The 22,856-nt window shown below is 46.1% G+C and overlaps 4 protein-coding genes and 1 long non-coding RNA gene across 13 annotated transcripts; 4 read left to right on the forward strand and 1 right to left on the reverse strand.

Annotated features, from left to right (window-relative positions):
- The first annotated feature begins 210 nt into the window (after positions 1 to 210).
- Positions 211 to 3,853, forward strand: fam133b (family with sequence similarity 133 member B). Of its 8 annotated transcripts, none has more exons than XM_029845249.1 (12): positions 211 to 367; positions 724 to 821; positions 1,141 to 1,200; positions 1,333 to 1,411; positions 1,535 to 1,639; positions 1,719 to 1,751; positions 1,900 to 1,968; positions 2,079 to 2,174; positions 2,261 to 2,302; positions 2,591 to 2,683; positions 3,031 to 3,104; positions 3,198 to 3,853. In XM_029845249.1, exons 1-12 carry the CDS (start codon positions 344 to 346, stop codon positions 3,373 to 3,375), a joined length of 951 nt encoding a protein of 316 aa, XP_029701109.1. In that variant the 5' UTR covers positions 211 to 343; the 3' UTR covers positions 3,376 to 3,853. The 8 variants fall into 8 exon arrangements, with proteins under 8 accessions (XP_029701109.1, XP_029701114.1, XP_029701113.1 ...); XM_029845254.1 differs by having other exon boundaries at positions 3,031 to 3,085; XM_029845253.1 differs by having other exon boundaries at positions 3,031 to 3,081.
- A 409-nt stretch (positions 3,854 to 4,262) lies between these two features.
- On the forward strand, positions 4,263 to 6,375 carry LOC101069841 (progranulin-like). Its single transcript, XM_003969392.3, has 6 exons — positions 4,263 to 4,422; positions 4,496 to 4,642; positions 4,718 to 5,014; positions 5,129 to 5,302; positions 5,550 to 5,693; positions 5,779 to 6,375. The coding sequence occupies exons 2-6, from the start codon at positions 4,496 to 4,498 to the stop codon at positions 5,869 to 5,871; spliced, it is 855 nt and encodes a 284-aa protein (XP_003969441.2). The 5' UTR covers positions 4,263 to 4,422; the 3' UTR covers positions 5,872 to 6,375.
- A 179-nt stretch (positions 6,376 to 6,554) lies between these two features.
- LOC105417213 (zinc finger and SCAN domain-containing protein 10-like) lies at positions 6,555 to 9,308 on the forward strand. Its single transcript, XM_011609473.2, has 7 exons — positions 6,555 to 6,893; positions 7,198 to 7,296; positions 7,375 to 7,536; positions 7,639 to 7,770; positions 7,927 to 7,959; positions 8,322 to 8,465; positions 8,552 to 9,308. The coding sequence occupies exons 1-7, from the start codon at positions 6,704 to 6,706 to the stop codon at positions 9,100 to 9,102; spliced, it is 1,311 nt and encodes a 436-aa protein (XP_011607775.2). The 5' UTR covers positions 6,555 to 6,703; the 3' UTR covers positions 9,103 to 9,308.
- Positions 9,309 to 9,346: 38 nt separating this feature from the next.
- Positions 9,347 to 10,545, reverse strand: LOC105417214 (uncharacterized). The gene is made up of 2 exons (XR_003890292.1): positions 10,434 to 10,545; positions 9,347 to 9,883 (listed from the first exon to the last, which is right to left on the reverse strand). It is a non-coding gene; the product is annotated as an uncharacterized lncRNA (long non-coding RNA).
- ankrd28a (ankyrin repeat domain 28a) lies at positions 9,768 to 22,818 on the forward strand. 2 transcript variants are annotated; one of them, XM_029845222.1, is made up of 29 exons: positions 9,768 to 9,906; positions 14,569 to 14,652; positions 15,089 to 15,167; positions 15,732 to 15,802; positions 16,055 to 16,255; positions 16,327 to 16,414; positions 16,516 to 16,658; positions 16,754 to 16,861; positions 16,944 to 17,048; positions 17,677 to 17,755; positions 17,832 to 17,946; positions 18,074 to 18,156; positions 18,231 to 18,294; positions 18,378 to 18,446; positions 18,555 to 18,695; positions 18,769 to 18,880; positions 19,013 to 19,039; positions 19,284 to 19,358; positions 19,433 to 19,634; positions 19,783 to 19,867; positions 19,987 to 20,104; positions 20,202 to 20,415; positions 20,498 to 20,585; positions 20,668 to 20,751; positions 20,825 to 20,973; positions 21,267 to 21,349; positions 21,433 to 21,515; positions 21,608 to 21,699; positions 21,808 to 22,818. In XM_029845222.1, the coding sequence occupies exons 1-29, from the start codon at positions 9,880 to 9,882 to the stop codon at positions 22,104 to 22,106; spliced, it is 3,168 nt and encodes a 1,055-aa protein (XP_029701082.1). In that variant the 5' UTR covers positions 9,768 to 9,879; the 3' UTR covers positions 22,107 to 22,818. The 2 variants fall into 2 exon arrangements, with proteins under 2 accessions (XP_029701082.1, XP_029701080.1); XM_029845220.1 differs by lacking the exon at positions 9,768 to 9,906 and adding an exon at positions 12,897 to 13,524.
- Positions 22,819 to 22,856: the final 38 nt, after the last annotated feature.

The raw sequence follows: 22,856 nt of genomic DNA on the forward strand, positions 1-22,856 counted from the left end.
GCGGTAATGAGCCAAGTCATGTACATATTTGGAACGTGAAGAAGAAACGGGGTCGCCCAGGATTAGCCCGCCCATTTGGGGATTGTGATTGGCTGAGGCGGTGTATGACGCGAATTGTGCTCCCCCATAGACCTATCAGCATTAGCTATATTGCAACGTCACCCAATGTCTGCCCAATCATCGCGCCCCTTATGTATTGATACTAACCAATACGATGAAGACTAGGGCAGGTCTTCGTCAAATGTGAGTGGGGAAAAAAACAACACTGGCTAATGCTAAACAATGTGAGCTAGCCAACACTAATGATTGTTTTTTCTGTTTTTTCTCCCATTGATAAGTGAAAATGGGCAAGAGAGATAATCGAGTGGTAAGATGTGCTACCAAACCTATGAAAAACAATGATAAAATGCCGGCCTTAAATTTTAGATTTCAGTGAGTGCTAAAGACAGCAACAGCTTAGCCTTAGCACAGCCATTAGCATTGGCTATCCAACCAAGCAATTTAAGCTCCACACGAAGTCCTAATTCTTGGCATAGATAATGATCTCTTAGTTGATGTATGACATCGGAAATTAAACATTGATACAGCGCTATTGCTTTATATCACCACCGTTTTACATACCGCTGTAGCTTACGGTTAAAGCATTGCAAATGCGCAAAGATAGACGATGCTTGTATATAGCTGCTTATGTAAAATGCGTCCCGTCTTTTTTGTGTGCTGCAGGCATATGTCAACCCGATTGCTGCTGCACGAGCCAGGGGACCGGTGCAGAATTCCGGACCAACTATTCAAGATTATTTAAGCCGACCGAGACCGACATGGTGAGTCAGGAGGAGGGCTTCTACCTGGCACATCTCCTTTACCCTTGATTCCCCAAACATCATCTTTTTTTCTTTTTTTTACCATCGTGTTTAATCACAACTAAGAAACATCAAATAGGACTAAAAATCATAGGACTGCTTTAAATTAACCATCTTGCAAGTGCTGAGTTCCAACTATTGCTATCCTGCATCTTCCAGAATTTTAGTTTTAGGACAGCTTTCTGATGCTGTTAATTGCTCTTTTGGACTGTGTCAAGTTGGTGCAAGAGTGATGGTTGATGCTGAAAGTGTAACAAATCCTTCATGTACTTGCCACAAGGTCAATAGAGAGGTGGGGGTGGGGGATATCAATCTACAGACTCCATTTGGACTTTCACAGGTACACAGCTTGCAACCCAGTCCTTTAATTTAAATAATGCAACCTTAATGATGTGCAAAGCTGCTTGTATTATGTGCATTTCTTCTAAATTGTACAATACCAGTTATGAAGCAGTTGTTTTTTATTTGTCAGGGAGGAACTGAAAGAACAGCTGGAGAAGAAGAAGAAAGGTTCTCGAGCCCTGGCTGACTTTGAGGACAAAATGAATGATGTATGTTTCTGACTGTATAAATGGTTTCAAACAGTATTCCTAAACTGTAAATCTACTTCACATTATTTAAGTGCAAGATCAGCAGCAAAAGCACCCTTTTTTCAGACATATATGTTGTTTTAGAAATGGAGAAAAGAACTGGCAAAAAACCGAGAGAAGTTATTGGGTGGAAGCGACAAAGACAAGAAGCCATCAGACAAAGAGAAGGAGAAGAAGGACAAGAAAGAAGTATGTTCTTTGACTTTGATATGTAAACTCTGACCATTAAATAGCATTTTTCATTAAGTTTGCCTCTATTTGTCTTAAGAAAAGGAAGCGGGAGAAGAAGAAATCTAATAGGGTGAGGAGAAGCCTCCAGTATTTTCACGGACAGCTGAGCCTTTTTTCTGGCTGCCCACACAAACAGTGTTCCGTTGCTTCAGTATTGGTCCAGTTTGTTAACAAGAGAAATGTCTAACAAATCCTGATTTCATTGTGTTTTGGTCAAGCATTCTTCATCTTCCTCCTCATCGAGTTCTGATTCTTCCAGCAGTTCTTCCTCAGAGTCTGAAGATGAGGTAAATCGTGATAGAATTCAAGATCAGAGACCTTGTGTGACCCAAACAAAGACCTTCATACATTAACCTTTTACAGAGAGCAGCACGACAATGTGTGTTTTTATTTCTAGGATGAAAAGAAGATGAAAAAAAAACGTAAACGAAAGAAGTCATCGGCGAGGAAAGGACCGAACACCTCAGAGGAAGAATCCGATGCAGAAAGCAAGGTTTGATTGTTTGGAGAAAACACAAGAAAATATTTATTGTAAATGTGCCCTTAAGTTTAAGATTTTAAAATATTTTTATTCCCAAGAAGAAAAAGAGAAGAATGAAGGATGATGGCGAGAAGGAAAAGGTGATTTTCACTCATTCACTCTTACTTCGGTGTCTGAGGTCTTGATCTGTAATGTTGTTGTCAGGTGCTAGCTAAAATGCTACATTCATTTTTCCATAGTAACAAAGACAGAATGTCAAATTGTTCATCTTATTGCATTTAAGTTTCACCTTGGCAACAGGCAACTCAACCTTGTATCAGCAGGGTTTTTGTGGGTAGGAATGAGGCCAGTGTGGTTTTTGCACTTATTCAGGTTTAATGCAACAAGTCTTTAGGCCAAACTACATAAATAAATAAATTGTTTCTTAGGATGAGAAGAGCCGGAGCAGAAAAAGAAAGACGGAGCGAAGTTATAAGGACTCATCCTCAGCATCGTCTGTGTACTCTGACTGGGAGGAGACGGTAAATCTGCTGTGTATTTGTAAAATCAACCACAGGCTTGAATCTGAATCATTTCTGCTTTATGGTATTTAGGTGGAAATAATAACTCTTACATTTACGGCCTACTTCTCACTTTCCCAGCTTTCACAATCTTCTGCTTTTTATTCTTTTTTTTTCGGGAAGCAGTAACGTGCCTTTTACTCAGTGAACATTGTGTCATGGTGGAAATAGTTGACATACTTCTAGTTGGCTGAATGTGAGGGTGTACTAGTGCCATTCACACACCTGGAATCAGATCGAATCTGTGCATTGTTGCTTTCAAACTGTATATTTCTCAACTTCCCCTTTTCTGGGTTTTGCCAATCAAGGTTGACGCGAAGAAGGAAAGGAGAAGTAGTGAAGAATGGGAGAAAACCACAGTTCGTACGATTTCCTCTTACAAGTTACTGTCTCCAAAATAACACTGCAGATTTGCTTTAAGCGCCGGTGCTTGAGATAACGTGTTGTTAAGATCCAAACGTGTTTATGTTGACAGGAAAAGTCCAAGAAGAAGAGGAAAAAGAAACACAAGAAACACGGCAGGAGAAAGAAAAAGAAGGCAGCATCTCATTCAGACTCTGACTTTGACTGACAGACGCGGTCCTGAAGGCTCCTCCAGCTCTTATTTTGCCTTTGGGAACGTTTACTCATCGTGCTCCAGCGATCACACCTGAGCGGGAGACGTGCACGTTGGTGACGCTGCTGTTATTTTAATTAAAATAAGAGAGGCGCGTGTCCCTCTGCTGCCAACACCGATGCATATCCTGACTCATTTTATCACCTTTTTGATCATTGTTTTTGCTGAAATGAAAACAGCGGTGTGTTTTTTGTGTCCACCCCCCCCCCACCCCACCCCCCCGCCACCGACCTTTGAGACGGTGGCGTGAGCGTCCAGCTAGGTGTGGCGGCCTCCATGCCAGAGCTGTCATCCTGCATTCTGCCGTGCTAGATGAGGCTGTTATTCTGGTGCCCGTGTTATGCATGTAGATCTGATGTCCCGCCAGCCTCATATTGAAGTTGGGTTTTCTTCACGCTCACACATTTATACAGGAAATAAGTGTTCTGTTGTGAACTGTTACACTCCAGTGTAAATGTAAAGCAGTGGGGATTCATAAATAAAGTATTGTTTTAGCCTCTGTTGCACTTATTTAATTCAAACTCTTCTTTTCATGGCTCCACTGCTGATGCCAGTTTTCTATGTAACTGCTCCCATAAAAATTGCATTGTTAAAAATATGATCTCGAATTTTTGGCCTGCTGTGACCCTCGACGTTTACTCGTTTCCTCTTTATAACAGGAAGCTCAACTGAACTCTAAAATTAAATTATATGCAAAGTATCAAAAAAAAAAAAGTGTACAACAAAATGTGTTTTAACTGTTCTACAGCAGGGTGCTCATTAGCTGGAATTTTTATCCTCCAATGGATAAAAATTGGAGGATGTGGGTTCAAAGTGAAAGAGACTTTATAGATTTTTACATTTGCTGTGAGGGTCAAAGGTTAGCCTGGTGTCTTTCATTTCCTTATATCTGTTGGAACAATCATTACTCAAGCTCTGCGGGACAATCTGGGTCAGTTGACCACCTGGAGCAATGAATGGCTGATGGAGATGTTAGTTTCACTTTTATTGAGTGGGAGGTTCGAGGATAAAGAGCAGCAGAGCGGTTTGGACAGGGTGGAACAGAAAGTGTGAGACGCCAGAGGGGAAAGCCGATTTTCCGACGGTAAAAAAGACCTTCAGAAAGACCCAAACGGAGATTAGCACTTTTTCCTCGTGTTGACATGTTTCCGTTGCAGATGTCGAAGTTAACTCTGTGTCTGGTGGCCGGTGCGATCCTGCTGGGGGTTGTAGCCTGTGTCAAATGCCCCGATGGGCATCAATGCACAGACAAAGAGACTTGCTGTCAGGGGACGAAAGGCTACAACTGCTGTCCATATCCAGATGTAAGTAACGGGCACTTTGGAAATCTGGGTTTGAAAACGGCCTCTAATTCCGTCTCCTCGTTTGTCCTCCTTCAGGCCGTGTGTTGCTCTGACAAGACCCACTGCTGCCCTTCAGGGTATACCTGTAACCTTGCCGAACAGATGTGTGAGAAACAGAACCTGCCGTGGTTTAGAATCCCCATGGTGATGGAAGAGGCGGAGAAATCGAGTGCCTCCGTTCTACCCGTGTATTTCTCCCGAGGGGTTGAGGACAGCCGCGTCCCAGCTGAGGAGAAGAGCTCGGTCCTCTGTGACAACCATTACCGATGTCCTGACGGCACCACCTGCTGCAGGAACCTGGCTGGTGGCTGGTCCTGCTGTCCATATTCCCCTGTGAGTTCCCCTGAGACAAAAGTCACAGTTCATCCATAAGAAACAACCCAGTGGTGAAAAGTATTCATACTTACTATGACATAAATATGGTTACTGACATAAATATGGTTACAGGGCAGCTGCTGTCAGGATGGCTACCACTGTTGTCCCATGGGCTACCACTGTGACCCTACTTACCGGTACTGTTTGCAGCAGGGCCTGAGGTATCCTTTCACAGCCAGGAAGCAACCACCTGTAGTCCCTGCTGCCCTCATTGTCGCCTCAGAGGAAAGAAGTGGACTTCTGGAGGTAAAACATACGTTATTATCGTAGGTTTCTATGTAATATATAGAGTCATGGATATTCCCTCCCCTTTAAAAGGTTAAGCAATTAAGTATATTTATTTCAGAAGTAAGAAACTGAATGAGGGATAATGCTTTTATTGGCTACACAAGCTATGTAAACATGCGTTTCATCTTGTTTAGAATGAAAACCTGCAATGTTGTACATGTGGTACATTTAAAAACCTAATGTGGGCATTTTTTTTAAAAATTAGAGACCAATGATGCCTCTCAAAAAACTCAGCAACGACATGCAAGACGCTGGAGGTGTTCAGTGTGATTCGACCTTTGTCTGCCCAGCGGACATGACGTGCTGCAAAGGTCCCCAGGGCCAGTGGAGCTGTTGTCCATTTCGACTGGTATGTAGCAACACTGACTTAAAAAACCAAACCAAAAAACAACCCAGGTTGAGGTGTTGTTTCATGATCTGATGTTCTGTTCCAGGGCCAGTGTTGCGCAGATGGTCAGCACTGCTGTGAATATGGATACACCTGCAGCAGCTCCTCCGTGTCCTGCAAAAAGTCCTTCTCACAGTAGGACTGTGCCAAAACCACTGGTCACCCTTACTGCGACAGCATTTATGACAATTAACATGTTATCAATCACTTAACAGTCTCAAAAATTAAAAATCGCATTGTCTTTAAATTCAGTTTTAAATTTGCAATAACTTCATCTCACAACACATGTTTTTGTTAGTATTTTACAAGGATTAATTACAGCCACTGCAGGGTTTTTATTTGTTGTTGTTTTGGAGGAGGAGATGGGGGAGTGAAATGGGGGTTGCAAGCCTTGTGTCTTGATTTAATTGTAATCAAAAATGAACCTTCAAGTTTCTCAACCAAAGCCCAAGAAGATGGTTATGCCCCTTGGGGATAATCAAAGTTTTTTATAATTCAGAACTAAAAAAAAAAAAACTACATTCATTTAGGACCAGGTGAAAAGTAACACAAAACTTGATTGGCCTAAATATGCCTGTCCTAAAGGATAATTGTGTCACACATTTCATGTTATTACAATGGACATTAAAAGCGTGCTCCTTCATTGCAGTTTTTTTCTGAATATCACTCCCCACCAGCTGAAATAAAAATAAAATCTCTTTAAAATATATTTTCAATTTTTACTAGTATTATTCATTCATGGTACACAATCCTCGAGAGATAACACATGTAAAAAATGTTGAACCTTTATTATAATAATAATAATAATAATAATAACATTTTGAATTATATTCTGTTTTTTTAATCGCAAATATGCGTTTAAAGTGATACTTTCAACAGGCACTTACACGGACTACTGTCGCGCATGCGCAGGACACAGAAAGGGCGTTTGACGTTGGAGTCTGGAGCTTCGAACACACAGCATCAAAATAATGGGACAACTTGAAGAACTTAAACTGTTTATCTCCGAGCGCCTGCATGCGGTTACCGCTGAAATATTAGGTGCGATCGAAAAAGCAATAACAGACTATGAGGACCAGGCTTCGCCATTAAAGGAAGAAAACGGTCACCATCTTCCTATGTTGGATACTGTCGTTAAGTCCTCGATACCGAAGACAGAAGGTAGGTGCATTAATGGCTGCATTAATTAAATTAACTGTCTTCTCTAGTGCCTAATAACAAATGGTATAAAACAATTAAACCTTGAAGGCTTTTAGCAGTTTGCTATTATTAAAACTTGTGGCGATTCTAGAACATACAAACATACGTATACGGCTAGCTGAGTTTTGAGTCGTCAGCTTTGTTTCCAAATTTGACGCTGCTGGTTGCGGATTTTCAGCGATGGCTCATGCAATCGTGCAGAATAGATGGTGACAACGCAGCCATGCTTTTGTTGCGGGTTCGAATCCCTTCTGCTGTTCTGCAGGTGTTGAGGCCAGCTCATGTACCGGTGCTGCTGACCCATTCATCCCATCGCATCCAAACCCTCCCTTTGAGTCCGAGGAAGCAGCTGTAGATTCAAATGGTGAGCTCCCTAACTCGGTACATGGGTTTTGAACATGCCCAGATGCTGACAATAAAGTTGATTTCGTTTGTGTCTCAGATTTACAGTTTTTATTCACCTCCTACGCCAGTTTTCTGAAATATGCCACCAGTGCAGCTAATGGCAGCTGCCTCTACTGCCTGAAGTATGTGGAGGCGTCGGAGACACATTTAATGAAAAGGCACTATTTAAAGGCTGTACATTTCATTCTGGATGGTACAGGTATGTTTATCAAAGAACATTTCAATAATCAGAAATGATGAGGTTTGTATTGACAACGATCCTGCGAAATTCAGGTTCTAATTATTCATTTCATCTTTTCAGAAAGCTTTGTTGTCCCGTGTGTTTGCAAAGCCAGGATCCAAGTCAACGGTAGAAGTCATTGGCATTGCCCTTTATGCAGGAAGATCATATTTAGGACAACTAACTTTGAGCAACACTTGTCTAAACAACATGGTATGTATTTTTATTAACCTCTCCTGGCTGTTCTGTCATGTTGCCATTGCTCTGTTGACTTAATGTGATGCAGGTGATGTCATTGAGCTGCTAAAATGTTCATTTGTCTGGCTGAATTGAATAACAAGAATCTATTTTTGTCTTTTAATGTTATAGATCTTCCTATACTGCAGGGGTATCAGGGAACAGGTGAGTCTCCAGTATGTTTACATCCTAGTCCAGAGACCATCAGCTTATAACAGTGTGCAAACTTGTTTAGCTATGCATTAGTCCTTTACACGACAATCCATAAGGGAGATCTTCCGTCGATTCAAGCATGGTTTCACATGCACAGTGATGCCTGGATGGTCTATAGCGACATTATTAGGACCTCTGTGCCTTATTGTCGTGAGGCATTGTCTCACGTTTTGGACTGTGCAATATATATTTATATATTCATACATGTATCTTTTATTCAAAAACACAATAAAGTTCCCAAACGGTGACTTCAAAGATCCTGTTATGCGTCTAGCGGTCATAAATAAACAACCCTCCTCCTGTTTTCCACTTAGACGCCGACCATTCCTGTGTGTTTTTTGAGGAGACTGCCTTGAATTCTGAAACCTGCCGTCAGCCGCTGCAGCTTAGCAGCACGTGTCAGCGGCCGTCGCTGCAGCTCAAAACCGAGGCGGGGGGTCGGGAGATGTTGAAACCAGGTCCGTCGTACGAGCACGGCATGTCGGGCTTCATTTCGCACGAGGCGGCGTCACAAACAACTGACGATGTTTTGTTTCGCCCACAGCGAGCCATCCTGAAGTGAGAGTCAAACACCCTCAGACACAAGAGGGAACCAGCAACACGAGACGACAAGTCCAGGAAGACAACCCCCTGTATCCTGCATCCAGCGTCTGTGTGGTTGGTTACAGCGAACACCCCAGCCAGAACACCCATGTGGAAAGCAGCACGGAATTCCTTTCTAATTTTCCGACTCGGGACTTTCAATCGGGTATTTGTAGATCGTCCCGCTCGGCTCAACGAAAGACAGAGCGGAACAAGGCATCGGCGTCGTGTTTAAAGGCAAAAAAACAGTCGGCGAGACCATGTGGGCATCAGCCTCCCAGCGGTCCACATTGTTGTAAAGCCTGCGGAAAGACTTTCCATTACATATACACGCTGAGAGCACACGCACGAGGGCACACGGCGGATAACGTCCACGTTTGCGGAATTTGTGGCAAACATCTTGGGACCTCTGTGAATTTAATCAGCCACCTTCAAAGCAGCAGGAAGGGAGGCGGATGTGGTCCACAGGGCAAACTGCTTTCTAATGTTAAAAAGCACAAGACATGTCACTGACAAATCATCTTTGCTGCTTTAAAGCCGCCGTTTCAAATTATTTGTACTTGCTGACGTCGGGTCGTAAATGTGAGATAAGTGTTTTCGTCTGTGCAAAGTCCTGGTTTTGTTGTTTCAGTGTTATGATGGACTTGGTTTTGAGAAAATGACATAATAAAAACTCATTCCTCCATGCTTTCATACTTTTCAAAATAAATCCCATCTGTGAATTTTGAGTCTGCAGCCTCAACCAATGTAAATTATGATTATTAATATCTAACTATACTTCCATATGTTGGCTATAACAAAAACAAAATGCTTGACTTGCTGATGTGTTCATATAAATCACACATTTATTGAAATTATACATTAATAAAGTGTTCGTGTATGCTTATATTTCTAATGCAGTTGATATGTTTATGAAGGGTGTGTGAGTGGCGGAAAATCCAGAGTGTCAGTGAAGTACTCGCGGACACGTTTTAAGCAGCTGCAAAGAAGTCAGTGTGGCGTTTAAGTCTCACTTAAAAATTATGGAATTTAGCCCTTCCCGTTGCTGCTCCACATCAAGTCGTCTGCCGTGGCCGAGTTCCATTGTTTGCGGGGATTCGCCTTGTGTATTCTGTTTAGTAGTTATATTTCGGTCCCAAGTTTCCCGTTTTGACCCCGTTCTGTCCATGTCAGGAAGGAAAAGAAGGAAGCTGAACCATCCGACTCCTTCGCGGAGTCTTCCCATCACTCCAGTTTAACAGTAAATCCCGGCTGGCTTCCTGCCTGTTTGCTGGATTTCCACGGAGAAAAATGACTGTGTTAAAGATACAAGAGCAGGTAAGATTATTAATTTATCTTCACAATATTGCGCTACGTAGTTGTGATTTCTGAAACAAATAAAAGCTGGTGTGTAATGGCACTGATCCCCAGGTCGCATCTACGAAGTACTTCAACTCCAGTAACTAACCTAGATGCTTAATAATTGGTTATTTTTTGCATATGTAAATCGAAAGGTCGCTTTTATCCTTATTCTAATTAAGTTAATGCCACTTGGGTTCGTAGGGGTGGTGCGAGCTAAACGGCACGGTTGCTAACTAGCTAGCCAGACAGACAACAACACCGTTCATGCTAACATTGGGCCATTTTTGGTGTAAAGTTAAATGAATTTAGTTAAACCTGTTTTGTTAACCATCGTCCCTTAACTGTGCGTGTGTTTTAACGGCGATGATGGAGTGCTGAACCTAGCTGGCTACATGAGTTGCGGCTCTTGTCTTTGCAGCCCCCCCCCCCCGGACAAGTCTGAACAGCTTCAGATTGAGAAAACCCTCATTTTCATTCGTTCGATGCCTTCTTTTCTTTTGCACCTGAGGCGGGTGTTTTCAGGCGAGTTTGCAGCGATTCCGGCTCAGAGGAGCAGCTTTAGCAGGGGTGTCTGCTCAGTCACCTGTTGCTGGACACATGGAGGAGTGTCAGGCTAAACTAGGGAGCTGTGCTGGTTCAGGGTGTTTAGCTGTGAACATCAGACACTTTCAACAAGATCTAACTTGTATTTAGCAGAGGAGCAACCTTAAGAACTTGACAGCTCTTTACTGGACATGACAGTAATTATTCTGACTCCTGTATGTTAAATTTATACAGTTTCCCCCCCCTCCCATAAGTATTTAACGTTCCACATTGACTACGGTTAGTCGATCAGTTTTATATTTTTAAATATGGGACTGTTTGGCTCAACTGGTGAGATATTAATTTTTGCAGTACCCATTAAATGTGCAACAAATTCACAACTTAAATTTTCTTAAAAGATGCCTATTAACTGTTGTTTATCCAAAAGTGTGAGTCTTGGGTCTTGGGTCGACCTTAAGAAGGTCATTTGGTCTGATGAGTAGATGAATGCATTCGGATGCACGGACCCCAAACATGGAGGAAAAATAGTTGCCTTCCCATCAGAGAATGTCTGGCTGTGTTCAAAAAGGGCTGCTCCAGTTCGTGCACAGTCCCCGTGCACTAAAGAATATACAAACCTGTCCTCACAGACTCATTGTGCGAATGTTACTAATGCTGAATTGGGGATGGATGTTTATTTCGTCACCTATGTATCCTGATATATTTATCACGGATTAGCATTGCGTTGTAAAAAAAAAAATCTGTTGAATCTCAGATGTGAACGTTTTTAATTTGTGCGATTTAACGCGTAAAGGCGATAAATAGACGGGTATTTTAAGCAGCTTCTTAAAAAGGATTATGTGCCAATTACTGCACCGCATTCTGGCCTATTCTGGTCTGACCCCAGGTTTCAGGCAGTTGCTGTGTTACCCCCTCGACACCCCCCCCCCCCCCCATTGTTCAGTGTTGTACTGTTGATGGACAACTGGACGTGTTGTGTGAACAGAAATAGTCATGTCAGGAAGACATTTAGGAGGTGTGACACTATTTTCCAGGGAAGTGTGTCATAGTGTGACACTCTGAAGAGGGATATTTGGCCAAAATAAAAGTGAAAGCTAAAAAAAACTCTATTACCCCGGTTTGGTGAATGCCCCCCCCTGTTGGCGAAGAGGGGAACGACACCAACAGAAGTCGGTTTGAATGGAACATTTTGTCCTTAAATTCTGGTTGGTGACGCCGCCTTCCACTGAGATATTCCACCACGTTGGTGGCTCCCCTGGAAAAATAGGTCTTTGCTATAACACTTGGGGTTCAACCATAAATCGTGACACATGACACGCGCGACACATTTACATTACAGGGAGTGCATGTGGTCACGGGGTCGGTGCACAGGTCAGTGGAAGCTGCATACTTTCACTCGTGTGTGTGCACTTGATAGCGTTCCATGTAGCTGCTGGGATGTTCTGGAGGTTTATATGTTCCAGTGGGGGCTCCTGTCTCGTTGTGGTCCATAAGCATGACAGCCTCTCAGGGGGTTGAGATTGTGTTTAGCTTATGAAACATCCGTCTTTGTGACCCTGAGTTGATTTTTTTTTTTTTTTTTTTTTTTTTGAAGGAGCAGGAAGATTGTTGTGCTGTGTTTTGAATTAAACTCGTGGATTGTACGTCCATTAGAACCACATTTTAGGAAGAAAGTCTCCATCCAGCAGAATCTTTTTTTTTTTTTGCTCTCTCTTGTTGTGCCCTCCCCTCCACATTAATGGGGTTGTGTGGTTTGGCACGACCTTTTTAGGATCTGCGTTCAATATGAGGGGGACTGAGACGCACAAACGGACATGCGCTGGTTTCGTTAGCGGTCCCATAATCTGGCAAAGCCAGTTTGTTCCAGTTTTTTATAACTGGAGTTTTGTAACGGCGCCACCGATCCACCCAGAACTCTGCTGGAACACACACGGGTCTGGCTCCTGTTTTTTCCTGTTTTCTTGTATGATTGCAAATTTAGAACGGGCAGATCAGTTAAATCAGAACCTGAGTGAACTTCACAGTTTGACCTCGCTGACCGTCTTTGTTTAAAATTTAGTGTGGTGTTAAAAAAACCGGAGCAGCATCTTTTTTTTGCTTTCTCTTTCTAAACCTACTTGCAGGGAAACTTGACGACCGAGGAGGTTATGACAAGAATTAGGCACCGAAACGAAAGTAGAACTAGTTTCAAGAAACAACTTTCAATTTAATTCCATTTTTATAAAAAAAAAAACCTTCACAAGCATCTTTTGTTGTGAATATTATGTAACTATCCACTCTTCAGTATTGGCCCATTCATCCTAGTGTTTGGTAGGTAACCCTGGATGTTTCTCCGTGACCCCTTTCATCCTCGCCCCCCCCCCCCCCTCGCCTCCCCTCCCCTCCCCTCCCCTCCCCTCCCCCTCCCCTTCTGAAAGAGCTGGTTTCAGCATTCCTCCCGGAGCCAGCGGCTCGTGCATTGGCTGCCGCAGCCCCGTCCGCGTGTGTTCCCGGCTGTAGCTCCGTGTGGAGGATATGTAGCTTCCTGTGTGCCGTCGGGGAGCCCAGGTGCATTCTGCCGCATGCCGTCTCCCCACCGCCATTCCGCAGAGGAATTCCCTGTTTTGCTGCTGCCGCTCACAGAGCGCCTGAGTGCCGGTTGGGAAGAGGACGGAGCGAGAGGGGAACCATGCAGCAAAGCTATGCTGACAGATAAAGGACGGCGCCGGATTGTACTTTGGATTTTGCGGGATGTTCAGGGTTTGTTTACAAGGAGAGGACGTGGTTTACGGGAATGGTTATTGACATTTTTGGACCTTTATTGCACACATATGTGAGAGGAAAGGCTGGTGATTGCTGTGTGTGAATGGGAGTGGGGGAGCGACCGTGCCGGGGTGTGTGAGAGCGGTCTGCCTGATGCTGTCAGAGCGGGTTAGCCGTGTGTGCATCGTGGTGCTGGAGGAGGTGGAGGAAGATGAGCCGTCTCCTTCTCCCCCACCTCCTCAGACCAAATCGTCTCCCGAGCGCAGATCCCATCCTGTCTGCCGAAAGGCCGCCACCCACCAGGACAAGGTGAGCTCGGCCCCCTCTGTTAGCCTCTCCACCACTGAAGTACAGCTAGCTGAATCTGAATCAGGGTTGGTTTTTCCTCTCTTGGGATGGGGGGACTGTATTGTAGATGAGATTCCCTATTTTATTGGGGAGGGGGGATTTGGGCTTGAATTTAAACTTGTGTCCCATTGCAGGACAATATAGTGGACTGGCTAAATATAGCATCAATGTAATCACCGATACAGAGCTGCTATATGAGGCAACTGCTAGTTTGTATAGATTACCAGCAAAGCCTGAGCCTGTGTAGCGAGTGACTGGACAAAGGACAAACTGTTCGCTGAAATGTAGCTGGCTTCATCACATGGGAGCTGTTCTCTAAGCCATTCCATTAAGCTAGTTCCTGAATGTGAAACCACCATTACTAGTCTTCCACACAGTTGTGGGGTGGTCGGTGTACTCCGGACGAGACCGGCGGCATATTTTTAGATATGTTGAAATGAGAGAGGAGGACATCAAAACTAGGTGTCGCGTACGGAATTCTGGAACTTGGCACCTCTATTTGGTGACATATCGGTGACACCGGTGCAGTCATCCGCCTTCTAACAATGTTTTATCATTCATGAGCCTCGGGGTGGAAATGAGACCAATTTAGTTGTAAAAAAAACAAGTCGCAGGACATAAAAATCCAGTTATTTAAAAATGTCACGCGATATTACGGCCACATCTGTCGGCTGTTTACAGTAAACAAAAGTAACGCTGAAGAAGTCACGTCTCCATCTCGGAAAACTAGAAAATCCCCAATATTGAGAATGAGAATGAGAATTTTAAGCAGCATTTGCTCACCGTAATCAGCTGAACACACCTAAACACATGATGTGCACGCGTGTGTTATATGATGGAGCTGCTGCTGCTGTCGTAAACTGGTGATAAAAAGCCGTGTGTGTGTCTCTCCTCTACTTCCGGATCAAACTGTCGGTGTCATTTGTTTCCCCTTGAACGACCCTGTTGTCAGCACAGAAAATTACAACCCTGCAAACTCTGCCGGCCTGTGGTCTGTCTTTGCAGCCATCTCTGTTGAGAGCCATCTTCAACGTGGACCCAGAGGAGGTTCGCTCCCTTATATTAAAGAAGGAGGACGTCAACGTCCAGGTGAGTCGTGCACGTCTCAGCTCTTCTTGAGTAAAAGGCCCGGGTACTCACATCGGTTTATACATTAAAAACTGCAAAGAGGGCAGAAGTCGGCAGCGTCTCCCATTGATCGGGCTTCTCATCGATCACCCTGACTGAGTGCCTCCTGGCAGCTTCCAGTCTTCTGTTGTATCTCAGCCAGAACAGGACACCCTGAAGCCCGACCTGCGTATCAGGCTGCTCCACATTTCCTCCCATATTTGCCATCATTTGTACTGGAGCTGACACTTCTGCTTTGGCATACTTTGAGTTTGTCCGGTGTTCTTTTGTGCCGGGAGCGACGTGGGAATGTGCCGAAGTGAAGAAAAAAAGCCAACGATTGAGATCTTAGTATTCCGGGAATAACAGGCTTGCTTAAATCGCCTCTTTTTGCTTGTGTTTTATTCTGGCGTGCCAGGACAACGAGAAGCGGACGCCTCTACATGCCGCAGCTTATCTGGGAGATGCTGAGATTATCGAACTGCTCATCCTCTCAGGTAGAGACTCAAGCACCGTTTCCACCTTTGGACGCTCACTTCCTCCTTACACTCGTCTGGCCAAACACGACACTGGGTTAATAAGTCGGTGTTAAGCGATCAGGGACAGATTGGATTTGGTTGTCTCCCTCCCTTGTGTCTCCCAGCTCAGTAGTCTCCGTGTCATCCCGCGTGACCCCTGATTTATGAATCATCCGATAGGGTCTGTATCAGATTGACTTTCCGTGAAGCCAGCCGAGCCCGTCAGGAGGCGGAGCCACCCCCGTCCCGGCACAAGCGCAGCGCGCACGTGTGTTTGTGTGATCGGTGTTTCTTGAGAAGGTGAAGGGCAAGCGACAGGTGCAGCTTTAGGGCTATTTTAACCCCCAAGCTATGCCTGAAAGAGAGTCGCGGGAGTTGTGCATTTTCCAACCACAGATGACGCAACACCTGGTACCCAAAAATACACCACACAGAACGCACTTGAAGGCGACATCTTGAAAAGCTTTTTCATCCTCCTGTAATGGTCTGAAGAGGGAATGTGATGACTTTTGGTTGACGATTCGTTGTCTCCTTCCTTCCAAGGAGCCAGGGTTAACGCCAAAGATAACAAGTGGCTGACGCCTCTTCACCGAGCTGTCGCCTCTTGTAGCGAGGTAACACGTTTGCCTAACACCCTGTTTTAGTGTGTTGATTAAATGCTTAATAAAAGCTGCTGGAACAGCGTTTAAATCTGTTCTGTCTCACCGCCCTATCAACTTTATTCCTGAATCATTTTCCTCCAGCCACCTTGTTGTCGCTTTAATTGCCACCATGGAAGCCGCTCTGAATAATTTCTATATTTCTAATTTAGAAATTCCAAACAGGATTACGGGGAGACAAACTTCTCCGACTGGATCTTTTTGCAGGATGCAGTGGCGGTGTTGCTGAAGCACAGCGCAGACGTTAACGCGCGGGACAAGAACTGGCAGACGCCGCTCCACGTTGCCGCTAGCAACAAAGCGGTGCGCTGCGCGGAGGCTCTGGTCCCGTTGCTCAGCAACGTCAATGTGTCCGACCGGGCGGGACGCACTGCTCTGCACCACGCTGCCTTTAGTGGACACGTTGAGGTCGGTGGCTTTTAGGTGTCACTCTGACAGACTCGCGTGCATGTCGGCGGCTAACGTGCACTTGATGTTAGATGGTGAAGTTGCTGCTGTCCCGAGGAGCCAACATCAATGCGTTCGACAAGAAGGACAGGAGAGCTATCCACTGGGGGGCGTATATGGGTAAAGGATTAGTCTCTTTCATGGAAATCCAACTAGTATCAGGAGGATTATCGCCAGTAGAAGCACGTAGTTTCATTCCTTCCCCGTCTCCTCTCTTTCAGGCCACTTGGAGGTGGTGAAGTTGTTAGTGGCCAGTGGAGCAGAGGTCGACTGTAAGGACAAGAAAGCCTACACGCCTCTCCACGCAGCTGCATCCAGCGGCATGAGCAGCACAGTGCATTACTTGCTGAGTCTGGGGGTTAATGTCAGTCCACACAAATGCATGCACAAGCAACGTGCAGCACGGGCATGAAGTGTGTGATGATCCATTATAAATCCTGTTCTTCTCTCCTGCGAAAGGTCAATGAGGTCAATGCCTATGGCAACACGCCGCTTCATTTGGCGTGCTACAACGGACAAGATGTGGTAGTTGGCGAGCTCATTCAGGCCGGAGCCAAAGTCAACCAGGTGTGTTTGTGGGTGCGCGGCCGCTGGACATAATATCTGTGTTTTATCTGTAACAAATGATAACCTCGTCCCCTTTCTTCAGGAAAATGAGAGAGGTTTCTCTCCTCTCCACTTCGCCTCTTCGTCCCGCCAGGGGGCGCTGTGCCAGGAGCTGCTCCTGACCCACGGCGCACACATCAACATGCAGGTGTGTGCATGCACGGAACAGTGCGCTGTGTGTGTTTCCTGTCAGTTGATAACGCTTTGGAAGCAGCGATGGAAACTGATATTAGCCCCCTCAAACTCAAGATGCATAGCCATATGGAAGAGCACGGGGGAGGGGGTTCCCGGAGGGTGCAAGCTGCTCAGAGGATGTGGCGACATTCATAGTATCAGCCTGAAGTTACTCATATCAGATTTTCTTTTCTTTTTACCCTCATGTGACACAGATCTGATGATTTATGACAAATCAGATATTATTTTGGATGGAGTGAGTCACGTTCATATGTTGTCCTAGATCAGATCTGCAGCAGATCTAACGTAATCGGGCAGCACCAGCAGTGTGGCGAAAGGGGAAAATACCAAGAAACGGCTTAAGCAAGACTTTGTTTACCAGAAATAAAATAGTTCTGACAGGAAAATGCCATTTATTTGCTTCAATTGGATGAGGCGGTGTGGTCTGTTGCTTGGAATAATGAATGGGAACTCTGATCCACCAGATTAAAATGGAGCAATTTGGCCATTAACTTTAATGAGAGGGTCTGACAGCCGCTAAAGTTACAAAAATTCTGTCTCCATGCAAAATGTCTCCACCGTCTCTGACTCCATCTGCTCAGAGTAAGGACAACAGGACCCCCCTCCACATGGCAGCCACTCACGGGCGCTTTTCCTGCTCGCAGGCCCTCATCCAGAACGGTGAGAAGAATTCTGTCGCTTTTCTGTTCGGTGTAGCTGTTGCTAACAACGTGTCGCTGCATATTGTTGTGTGTAGGAGCTGACATTGATTGTGAGGACAAGAACAGAAACACGGCCCTTCACATTGCTGCCCGGCAAGGCCACGAGCTCATCATCACAGCGCTCATCAAACATGGAGCCAACTCAGCCAGGTGAGCTGAAACAGCCATTCACCCCTCTTCCTCCTCCTCCTCCTCCTCCTCCTCCTCCTCCACTCGTCTAAATGTGATATTAAGCCTGAAAGAGGTGTGACGACCTGCCATCTCCTGCTACCTTCAGGAGAGGCGTTCACGGGATGTTCCCCTTACACCTGGCAGCTCTCAGTGGCTTCTCAGATTGCTGCAGGAAGCTGCTGTCCTCAGGTACGCTCACACCGGCCACGTTTTCCTGCCCTTTGGGTCAACGTTCCGCTAATTGATGCTGCCCATTTGCCCAGGGTTTGACATTGACACCCCTGATGAAATTGGAAGGACGTGTCTGCATGCTGCTGCAGCTGGAGGGTGGGTCACGATCCGGTGGTAGGATCACTCAACTACCTCTAATGTCATGTCTGAACTCACTGTGGCTGTAAATCTCTGTCCAGAAACCTGGAGTGTCTGAACCTGCTGTTGAAAATAGGAGCAGACTTTAACAGGAAGGATAACTTTGGAAGGTGAGAGCAGAATCTACATAATGTTAGGGGACAAGAATTAAACACAAATAGGGACTAGAGGCAGAATTTTGCTCATAAATAACTGATGGAGGCTTCCTGTTGCTTCAGGACTCCTCTCCACTATGCATCAGCCAACTGTAACTACCAGTGTGTGTTTGCATTGGTGGGTTCCGGAGCAAGCGTCAATGTTCTGGACCAAAGAGGATGCAACCCCCTGCACTACGCTGCTGCAGCTGACACCGAGGGAAAGTAGGTTCTCTCTTCTGCCTCAGGTAGAGTTCCAAAGAGTCATTTTCTGGATGTGACCTCTTTATTTGCTCAGGTGCGCGGAGTATTTGCTGAGGAATGGAGCTGATCCCGGAGTTAATGACAGGCAGGGTTACTGTGCAGTCCACTACGCTTCAGCCTACGGACGCACACTCTGCCTGGAATTGGTGGGTACATCCAGTGACTTGCTGCAATATTATTTAGATAAGAATAGCAGAGTATCTTCCAAATATAGAAACTTCCGCACGCAGACTCACTTATCGTAGTTTCTTAGTCTGGTCCATTTATTTTAATTTCAGATGGCAAGTAAGACACCTCTTGATGTGGTAAGTGAGAGGTTTTTATGATTTGATTCAACATTGTCACCAGGTCTTTGTGTGTGTGTGTGTGTGTGTGTGTGTGTGTGTGTGTCGCCCTCTGTTGGTCAGGTGGGGAACAAGTTAGCTTCGATTTCCTCCATTGAAATATTTACAGTTAAACACTCTCTTTAAACGAAAAAACCAGGTGTTGGACGCAACAGAAAGTGCTCATTCATAAAAAGTAACACATGGCATAACAATCTCTTTTCAGTTAATGGAGACCTCAGGAAGAGACTTAGTGAGTGACTCTGACATCTGCAGCCCTGTCAGTCCGCTCCATCTGGCGGTGAGCGCACGGCCTTGGCAGCGTGTGCATATTTGGATATTTTAGTTTCTGTAACACGAATGTGTTTGATTCAGGCTTACCACGGACACTGTGGCGCTCTGGAGGTTCTCCTGTCCTCCCTCCTTGAGGTGGACGTTTGCAGCCCAGAGGGTCGGACGCCTCTAAGTTTGGCCTGTTCCAGAGGACATCAGGACTGTGTCGCTCTGCTGCTGCACCATGGCGCCTCGCCGATGACTCGGGACTACGCGCACAAGAAGACAGCCATACACGCTGCAGGTGATGCCTGTTACACACACGAACGGAAAGAAATTAAAACCAGATTGTCACATTAGTGTGAGATATTTAGATTGGGAGTCACACTGTCTGTGTCTGTGTCTGTGTGTGTGTGTGTGTGTGTGTGTGTCTGTGTGTGTGTGTCTCACAGCGATGAATGGTCACCAAGAGTGCCTGCGTCTGCTTATGAGCCACAGTCAGCACCTTGATGTGGATGCACAAGACATCAATGGCCAGTGAGTGTGTGTCGGGCCGGAGAGCCCCACTCAGATTATGATGCTTCTCTGGTTTTAGATCAAATACTTACGGAGAACATCGGCTTTGATTAACTCTCGTGTTTTTATATCCTTTCAAGGACTCCTCTGATGTTGGCAGTGCTGAATGGACACACCGAGTGTGTGTACTCCCTGCTCAGTCAAGGAGCCAGTGTGGAGAACCAGGATCGCTGGGGGAGGACAGCACTACACAGAGGGGTGAGATGCCCCCCCCTTCCCCCGCCACCCCATAAGTACACCATCTCCACCTGATCTTTATCAATCATTCATTTATTCTCCTGTCTGATCGTCACAGGTAGTGACGGGCCAGGAGGAGTGTGTGGAGGCCCTCCTCCAGAGGGGGGCTAACGTGTGTGTGAAGGACATCCAGGGTCGCTCCCCTCTCCACCTGGCATCGGCCTGTGGCCGGGTGGGTGCGCTGGGGGCTCTGCTGCAGGCCAGCTCCACCTCACACGCACATCTGACAGATAACCAGGGCTACACTCCGCTGCACTGGGCCTGCTACAACGGTACCGGTACCAGGACACTGCTTAACATGCCAGTGAGCATCTGGACGTGCATTTGAAAGTGACCCTTCCCTCCTTTTACCAGGATATGACTCTTGTGTGGAGGTGTTGTTGGATCAGGAAGTCTTCAAGCAGATTAAGGGCAACTCTTTCAGCCCTCTGCACTGTGCTGTGTAAGTTCGGTGGGGGGGGGGTTCTAGTGAGAGATGCAGGTCTGGACGTGGCTCTGCTCTAACACTCTGTTGTTTGTTTCAGTATAAATGATAACGAGGGAGTGGCTGAAATGTTAATCGAGTCCATGGGGACCAACATTATCAATACCTCTGACTCCAAGGGCAGGTGGGAGAAACTCTCGTCACTGCTCCGGCCTTCAGGCCGTCCTGGCATCAGATCATTTATGGCTTCGTTGCAGGACCCCCCTTCACGCTGCGGCCTTTTCCGACCACGTGGAGTGCGTCTCCCTGCTGCTGAGCCACGGAGCTCAAGCCAACGTAGCGGACACGCGCCTGTGCAGGACGCCGCTGATGATGGCCGCTCTGAATGGGCAGACCAATACTGTCGGTCAGTTCGCTCGCTCGTGCAGACGTAGCCGCCGAAGCAGCAGTGCTGGTCCGTTTGTTACCTGCTCCTCCAGCCGCTTCATCGGGACTGATGTTCTTATGCTGGCAGCCAGATAAATGGCTCTATATTACCAGCATATGAGCATATTACCAGATAAATGGCTCTATATTACCAGCATATGAGCATATTACCAGATAAATGGCTCTATATTACCAGCATATGAGCAGGTGTGCACGTTTTCCATGTGAACTGCAGATTATTTTCCAACCTGCAGTGTTTGTGATGCGTTGCAGAGGTGCTGGTGAACAGCGCTAAAGTGGACCTGACGCTACAGGACGCACACAGAAACACAGCACTCCATTTAGCCTGCAGCAAGGTAACCAGGCGTTGCCCCCCCCCCCGAACCTTCGATATAGACGTGCATCATTCACTGTCCGTCCGTCACTCTGCTGCTCTCAGGGTCATGAGACGTGTGCCTTGTTGATTCTGGAGAAGATCGGCGACAGGAACCTCATCAACTGCACTAATGCTGCTCTGCAGACGTGAGGACCCCCCCCCCCCCCCTCGTCTCCCCATAGTGCAGGAATGAGCGTGTGTGTGTGAGTGTTTTGTCTGAGTCCCTCCCTCTCTGCAGGCCCCTGCACGTGGCGGCCCGGAGGGGTCTGACCGTGGTGGTCCAGGAGCTGTTGGGGAAAGAAGCCAGCGTGCTGGCGGTGGACGAGAACGGTGAGAACGAGAACGCCGCGGGCTTGTCCGAGAACGCCGCGGGCTTGTCCGAGAACGCCGCGGGCTTGTCGCCCGCCAGCTGTTTCACCGCCTCCCTCTGCCCCGCAGGTTACACACCCGCGCTGTCCTGCACGCCCAACCGCGACGTGGCCGACTGCTTGGCGCTCATCCTCAACTCCATGATGCCAACCTCGCCGATGGTCACCATAGCAGCGCTGCCGGCCATTTCCATCACGCAGACGGTCATCAACCACCACCCCACCAACAACCACATCTCTAAAGGCGTGGGGTTCGACGCGCTGCCTCCGCTCAGGCCCAACCACGCGTCCTACTGCAGGGCGGAGCGCCCGCTGTCCTCCGTCTCTGCGGACGAGGAACTGAACGACTCGGACTCGGAGACTTACTGAGGCCTCTTCTGTGATCAATAAATATTTTCAGACCTTCAGCTACTCAGGAGCCTTAATAGAAAACTGACAAGAGACTGGAACAAAAAAGGTGAAAAGAGTACGTACACACATTTCAAACAGTGACCCTCTTTTTTCAGCCTCTTTTTCCTCCTGTTTGTTGGATCTGATGTCTACATTTTTTCCCCATCCGAGGACTTGTTTTTGTTTACCACAAAGAGAGGAACACTCTTCCGGGACCAGGATGTTGACTTCCTGATCAGTCATTTGTTTTTTTTATTCAGATTGTCCTGACTCATCAGGCTTGGACCAGTTTTGAGGGGGGGGGGGTTGTAGGTCTACAGCTGCTCATGTTCTGTACTGGAGACATTCAAACATGGCTGTGTGTGTGTGATATTCTGTGTGTTAATATTCCATGGATTTAAAAATGAACAAAGCCTTTTTAAGAGCAATTAATATTAAGATGGTGGTGCAATGTTTAAAAAAAAAAACAATGAATGAATGAATAAAACGATTCCTTTTTTTAAATTATTGCTGCACGTACGTAACACAAGTCAAATGTGTAAAAACTAAACCTGCAGTAGAAGTACAGGACTTGGACTTGTTGTGTATTCTCTTTTTTTTTTTTTGCTCGAAAGTCTGGTGACCAATATCACACCCCGCTACATTTATTTAAGTTTACGTTGAAGGAGAGTAAACGCTGCCTTGACTCGTACTGGGTGTGTGTGTGTGTGTGTGTACTGGTGTTCAGCT

This window comes from Takifugu rubripes, chromosome 12, assembly GCF_901000725.2.
Source record: "Takifugu rubripes chromosome 12, fTakRub1.2, whole genome shotgun sequence".
In the NCBI taxonomy this organism is placed as follows: domain Eukaryota; kingdom Metazoa; phylum Chordata; class Actinopteri; order Tetraodontiformes; family Tetraodontidae; genus Takifugu; species Takifugu rubripes.